Raw genomic sequence first — 7313 nt, 5'->3', positions numbered from 1 at the left:
TACCCATTGTCCTACCAACACCTCAACGCACCTCTAAAATCTGGATGCCCCACCACCCAGTGCCCACCGGAGACTTGGAGTGAAGGGAGATGTGGTTCCTTCATGGTTATCATGATCCATTATCCCTTCCCTTCCAAGTCCAGAGTCGCAGCTAGTAAAAATTAGGCCACCTCAAGCCCACTGCTCTTAAGGCTGGAGAGAGCCAAGGTCTCTCTCTGCCTCCCCACCACGCCCGGGAACAGGAAGATGGGGGAATCGATTAATAAGCAAACCCGCCTGTTCGCTCTCAAGCTCGGCAATGGCTAAACTGACAGCCAGGGACTTCGGGAAGGGGAGGGCGGAGGCGTGGTGGCCCCGGCCGGCGAGACCGGACGTGTACCCCGCGCGGGTGTCCCCGGCCCGCGCGGGTCCGTCTCCGGCGGGTGCCGGGCCGGGTAGCCCGGGGCGGGCGGGCCGGCGTGGCTGCGACGCGGCCTCGGCGGGGTGGCCCGTGTGCCCGGGCGGCGCGGGCGCGGCCGGCGCTCCTGCAGAGGGAGCTGTGCGCCCGGCCCGGCGCACGCACGGCGCCGCCCGCTCCCTCTTGCCGCCGCAGCCGCCGCTGGGCCCGCCCGCCGGGGAGGGGCTCCCGGCCTCGCCGACAGTTGCTTCCTGCTTCCAGCACGTCCTCGCCGCTTGCCGCCGGTCGGGTCGTGAGAGTCCTGGCCGAGAGCCGCCCGCCGCAGCCGCCGCCGCCCGCTCGGCCCCTGTCCGCGCCCCAGCCTCGCCCCGCGGCCAGCCCGGCCGGCTCGCGCCCGCAGTCCGCACCCCCACGCCGCCCCACTCCCGCCCCTGGCCATGCTGTCCTTCCAGTACCCCGACGTGTATCGCGACGAGACCGCCGTGAGTACCCCAGCCCTCGCCCGCCGCGGGCGCCGCGTGTGCCGCCGCCCGCGGCCCCTCTCCCCGCAGCCCCTCGCCCCCTGCGTCCTTCCCCTCCCCCTCGGCCTTTGTTTGCGAGATACGGGCCGGGGGCGCCGGGCTCCTCCCGAGCCGCGGGGGCCATGGTGGCCGTCACTGGCCGCCTAGAGGCGGCAGAGCCCGAGGCCAGTCGCCGCTTGGCCGCCTCCTAAAAATCAATGGGGTCAAGGGCAGACACCCAGGTAGGAATGGGCGTTTGACGGGATTGGGAAGACAGAACGTGTCACTGTTTTTTGACTGGAGGAGGCTCCTGCTTAAATATGGTGGTAGGAGAAAGTGTGGATGTATGTAGATGATGTAAAATTCAAAAACAAAGGCAAACTTTTTAAACTTCCAAATTTAAAATCCTTGAAGTTCATTCATTCGGTATTAAAACGTGCTTCGAGCGCCTGCCGTGCCCCGGGCCGGGTACCGGGCGTGTGGTGCGGGGGTTGCAGACACAAGACCGTGGAATGGGGAGGGTGGAGCGGTGACCCCGTAGTGTTGCAGTGCTGATCCAAGTTTTCCTAAACAAGAGAAGGAGTTGATGCGGGTGAGAGGAGGGCTTTAGAAGGGAGAGGGGATGGCCTTTTTCAGAATGAGTTTGTTTGGCTTAGTGGAAGGGTTAGCCATCATTTACATAAGCTGTGGATTAGCTCAGGGTAACTGTTGAGATCTAGTGGGTGGAAATCTGGGCAAACACTCTTTTTGTGTAAAAATCAATTTGGCATCTTGAGAACTGGAATGAATCCAAATGTGGGCTTGATTCTCTGAGGAATAGCCAAATATCTCAGATTACTTAAAATAGAATCAGAATAAAAATTTTTTGTATATATAGATCTGTGGTGGTGGTTGTGTTGTTTTTTTGCTTCCTCTGACCTGATTTATGCCAGAACGTCTATACTTCAAAGCACATTTCACTTTGGGTTAAAAGGTACTGAGGCTTTAAAGTAAAGGACATATTGTTTTAAATTAAGACTTCCAAGTGGCACTGATGCATTCATGGTTTCTTTGACCAGTGGCCATCTGGTAACCATGTTTTCTCAGTCTATTCAACTGCTTGCTTATTAAATTTACTTTAACAGCCCAAGAAGCTGTATTCCTGTGTTTCAAAGGGTTGTTCCCTTTGTGTATGGGAGTAAAGTGATCCTGCCGGAATGGAAAAGAGGGCAGACCAAGTAAGAAGACCTGAGTGCTAGTGCTGGTTTTGTCACTCACTAGCTTGGATGCCTTTGGGCAGATCGCTTACCTGTTATGGGCCTTCTTTCTCATATATGAAATGTTAGTACTGGCTTGGCCAACCACAGGGCTTAGGACTGACTTTTGCAGTAAGACTATCATCATTCATTTATTCCCATGACAGTCTGGCCCTGCAGTGTGCCAGACTTCAGTAATCAGAAGACCTGTGACTATGCCAGTTCGGTTCTTAAGGATCTTTGAGTTTTCAGGATAGATTAAAAGTAGAAAGAACTATCGGTTGTCTGACTTGATAAGTGTCATTTTAGTTGTGTTTTTAGTTGGGATTGCTTCTTGCTTAGTTTTTCCCTATTTGGGTTATCAAAATCCTGCCATTCTTGAAAGGGTTAAGTGAGGCTTTTATGAAGACGTCCAAAAGATTACGAACAATTAACTCAAAAGGTTCCACAGATTTTGATATCCTACAGTTTCTTCTCATCGGAGAACTCACGAAAACCCTAAGCCTCATGGCCAAGGGAATATAGCTCAGGTCTGGCTTGGACCCTACTCTGTGGATCCCACGGTGTATGTATCCCAGCCCCAATAGCCTACATGGAGTAAGTATCTTTTTACTGTGACAGGGTCCTGATGACTAAAACCTTAGGCTAGATTTAGGCATTGGCTGAAATTGTCACCTTTTCTAGGTTGGGTTTGTCTCTCTCCAGCAGGTGTTAGAGATTGCTGTAGCTCCCTCTCTGTCACTTGAACATTTCCAGCCGAATACCAGGCAGTCTTCTGTTGACCTGTGGGGCTGGAGCATACAACCGTTTTTGGTGAATTTCCGCCCTAATGAGCAGAAACTTGGAAACCATGATGCTTCCAATGCAATGCCATTGTCTGTACTGGCAGCATGTGCTGTCAGGAAATTCAGGCCTGCTGTAGGGGTTAGAAGAGTGTGTAGGGTGAGTGGAGAACACAGAGGAGAATGGGATTAATTTCCATCAGGGGGAAGAGATCATATGCGAATTGAGCCTGGAAGTTGGCCAGTTGGATAAGGTAGAAAGGACATTGCTGGCTGTGTGACCAAAATAAATCATGGTCATGTAGGGCTGGACGTTCGTGGACTTGCACTGTTTGCAGGATGGCAGTAAGGCTGTTGTGACCATCCATGGGTGGATAAGCTTGGGTGGGGGGTGGAAAGAAAAAAAAAAGCGGGGCCAGGTTTGATGGGCTCTGCCTACTTTGTGTAGGACTCTGCGGTTTATCCTGAAGTCAGCAGGTGAGCTATTGAATGGTACAAGTAAAATATTGAATGCTAACAGTGCCTTATCAGGGCTGTATTTTTAAAGTCTTTTGGGGAGATGAGGAATGGCTGGCAAACTTAAATCATAAGGAAAACCACGTACTGCCCAACTTGAGTTCAGGTGATATGGCTACGAGACCACCCCATCTGTAGGGTACGGTCTTGTAGAAGAAAAAGTAGGGGGGGGGCAGGGGAGTAGGGTGGTGGCACGAGGCTCCTGGGATTGCCTGTGGGATTGCCCTGGAGAGAATCAGTTTCCTGTCCTGTTTAAAAATGCCTGCTGAGGGGCGCCTGGGTGGCGCAGTCGGTTAAGTGTCCGACTTCAGCCAGGTCACGATCTCGCGGTCCGTGAGTTCGAGCCCCGCGTCAGGCTCTGGGCTGATGGCTCAGAGCCTGGAGCCTGTTTCCGATTCTGTGTCTCCCTCTCTCTCTGCCCCTCCCCCGTTCATGCTCTGTCTCTCTCTGTCCCAAAAATAAATAAACGTTGAAAAAAAAATTAAAAAAAAAATGCCTGCTGAACACCTGCCCTTAATTGGCTTCAGATGGTAATGCTGGTTCTGGGAAGATGGAGCAGTTTCCTGACCATACACACCGTTCGGGAGGTTCTGAGTTAGGGTCCAGGTGTGGGCCTGCCAGTTTACACCCGTTGTAGTTCAGTAGCAAGCCCCACAGGCTTTGGGGTTAGCTCAAAGAGGGTCACGGGTTCTACTGTTTATTAGCCACCTGACTTTTGACAGTTGCTTTAGCTCTCTCCAGCTTTAGTTTCCTCACCTGGAAAATGAGTTGGTAATAGCTTCACAGTGAGGTACCATGGCTGAAGTCTATGGCACGGTGTTTAGTTCACAGTGATCTCCAAGTGAGCCGTAAATCTGCAGCCTTCACTCTCTCCTGCTAACCTCTCTGAATTGCATTCCATAATCTGAAAAATAGGAATATCATCCACCCTCTCACAAGGTTGCTTTACAACACTGGGCACCATAGTATGGATAGTGAGCAAATGTTTGTTGCTTTGGATCTAGTATTAGGCAAAACTAACATGATTTCCTGTGAATCTTTTCTGCTTTCTTATGACAAGTTAATGGATACGTCTGAGTTTTAGGAACATCATGATCGAGGAACATTTTTAAAGTGTCTGGTGTGTCACCTCTGAGGAATATTTGGGGAAAAGCTGTTGGCAGTGTGCTTTTAGTCCCGGCTCTGGTTCTGAACTCGGTATGGCCCTGGGCACGTTGCCATCTTGAGCCTGCTGTTGCTCCTAAAAATGTTAGACTGGAAGATCCTTTACAACTCTAAATTTTTCTGATTTCTTATTGTCAGAGGAAAAGAAGGTTGTTTTAAGCATATTTAAAACCACTTCAATGTGTGTAAAATGTGAAAGACTTGCAGATAAGAAAAGATACAAAATTTTCATTGAGTGGTAACAGTCAGCTAACATTTTTTTTTAATTTTTTTTTTTAACGTTTGTTTATTATTGAGAGGCAGAGCATGAGCATGGGAGGGGCAGAGAGAGGAGGAGACACAGAATCAGGAGCAGGCTCCAGGCTCTGAGCTGTCAGCACAGAGCCCAACCTGGGGCTCAAACCCACAGACTGAGCAAGATCATGACCTGAGCCGAAGTCAGATGCTCAACCGACTGAGCCACCCAGGCGCCCCTAACTTTTTTTTTTTTTTTAACATTTATTTATTTTTGAGAGAGCAAGAGAGAGACTGTGAGCAGGGGAGGGGCGGAGAGAGCGGGAGACACAGAATCCAAAGCAGGCTCCAGGCTCTGAGCTGTCAGCACAGAGCCCGACGCGGGGCTCGAACTCACAAACCAAGCGAGATCATGACCTGAGCCGAAGTCGGACGCTTAACCGACTGAGCCACCCAGGCGTCCCACAATCAGCTAATATTTAGAGAGCGTTTTCTTAAGGGTTCAGAATTGGTGATTTTATGAGGATTTGTCAGGAGAGATTCTAGTCTGGTTTTATGTCACCTGTATTTGTCAGTTGTTTAATGAGAACAGTTTCTGAGTGTTCTGCCTTAACTGACCATTCTTCCAGGTGTGCACTTCTCCAGGTGTTCTCTCATCTGGTACCAGATAAGGAGAGATGAAGGCCCTTTGCAGAAAGCCTGGGGTTTTAGGCACCAAGAGGTCCTTCTTAAACTGGCCAGCAGCCACACTGGAACTTTGACCAGCTGGGGAAACAACAGATTTTCCTTTTCTGGGAGATTATTTGCCTCTATTAGGGAATAGCCCTTACCTTTCAATGTAATCGACAAAGCAAGGAGACAGATTAAAAATTCATCTGAGATCCTGGCATTCTTGTTCCCAAAAACCTATGAGAAACTGTAACAGGAATGTTGGAGTTGCTCAGAAGAGATTTACTGGAGAGATGTCCTTATACTTTCAGTGACATTAATCAGGATAGTATGAAATGGAGAGATTTTGTGATGATTTTTACCTTTGGAAATTTTCTTTAGGCATAATCACCTGGGGAGCGGTGACTCCCGACTGCTCTTGTAGTGTGTGGGTCAGTTTCCGAGGCCAGGCCCAGGAATTTGGGCTTTTCAGGAGCTGGAAGGTGTCTCTGATGCTCAGCCGCCCACGGGAGCTCCTTGTAGCCTTCCCCTCTGCTGGGCCCTGCTGCACTAAGCAGTTGTCTTTCTTCAAATACCAGGGTAGTCTGAATGGGTGATGCCTCTGTGCCTCTTTTTGTAAGCATTTTGTAACAATACACAAAAGGGAGGAAAGGCTGCAGTTTTAGAAATGTTCTTTCATTGCACTTACGTCAGCTTTTTTAAAGCTGCTATCAACTGGAATCATTCTACCGCATGTTGGTAACCTGCTTTTTGGCAGTTTAGACTTAAAGACAAAAACCAATCATGTTATATATAGCAGGGAGATTTTCTCATCATTAGTAAGCTCAGCAAGAACAGAAAAGAAGCAAATCAGCACGTGCGTGGTGGTTCCTTCACAAACATGCCCTTCTTGCATCCCTGGTGCATTGTGCGATTCCGTGCTTTGCCACTGACCACACATTTTCAAGTTTCTTTAGCACAGCGGCAGGCCTTTGTTTTGTGTTGTACAGACAGAGCAGTTCCCTATTCTGACCTTTCATCTTTCTTCCTTCTCCAGCTAAAACATTCTTTTCATGATGGGTGGCTTGACACCTTTGAGAACCTGCCAGCTTTGGTTCATGTGGTAATTTGGGCAGACACATTGCCAGTGAGCCAATTGGAGTATTTTGCCTGTCCTTATCCTGTTTTTCCTCTGTTACATTCAGAAAATACTAATTTAATTGGGGGTTAGACTCTAATTGTCCAAAACCACATTTTGTCTTTTGCAGGTACAGGATTATCATGGACATAAAATTTACGACCCTTATGCTTGGCTTGAAGATCCAGACAGCGAGCAGACAAAGGTAATTGGGGCTTATAATTAAAGATAAGGTGGTCTTAGTACCTTGCCCCAAACCCTAGACTTCAGTAGCTATAGCTTTTCCTTTCTGGCATCTTCCTGTGTTTTCTGCCGTGGGATGGTGAATATAGCTGTTGGTGCTACCACTTTTTGTCAAATGATCCATGGGAAAAAAGATGAAAGCATTTTTTGTCCCAGAGAAAAGAAAATGTTTGCAATAATGTTTATGGTTTATGGTAACACTGATGAAGCAAGAATTTGAAAGGAAAATATGAGAAAGAAAAAAACTGATTTTACCAAGTAAAAATGAAAACTTAGAGAAAAATTATGTGAATGAAACATTGCCTAAAATATTTTTTCCAGAGGAAAAAAAATCTTATAAAGTTGGGCCTTGAACAGTGTGGGAGGAGGGGTGGGGGTGGGGTCAAAGCACCCCCCCCCCCCCCCCCCCGCTGAAAATCCAACTATAACTTTTGACTCTCCAAAAACTTAACTACT

The 7313-nt window shown here is 48.7% G+C and overlaps 1 protein-coding gene across 1 annotated transcript in view; it reads left to right on the top strand.

Annotated features, from left to right (window-relative positions):
• Window positions 1-630: 630 nt before the first annotated feature.
• The window catches only part of PREP (prolyl endopeptidase), a 126216-nt gene continuing 119533 nt past the window's right edge, over window positions 631-7313 (top strand). Inside the window, exons 1-2 of the mRNA XM_047860322.1 lie at window positions 631-879; window positions 6745-6819. Of these exons, the coding sequence (XP_047716278.1) occupies window positions 835-879; window positions 6745-6819 (120 nt within the window). The 5' untranslated portion in view covers window positions 631-834. The remainder of the gene's footprint in view (window positions 880-6744; window positions 6820-7313) is intronic.

This window comes from Prionailurus viverrinus, chromosome B2 (genome assembly GCF_022837055.1).
Source record: "Prionailurus viverrinus isolate Anna chromosome B2, UM_Priviv_1.0, whole genome shotgun sequence".
Taxonomy (NCBI): Eukaryota; Metazoa; Chordata; class Mammalia; order Carnivora; family Felidae; genus Prionailurus; species Prionailurus viverrinus.
This window is presented reverse-complemented; position numbering and strand designations above follow the sequence as displayed.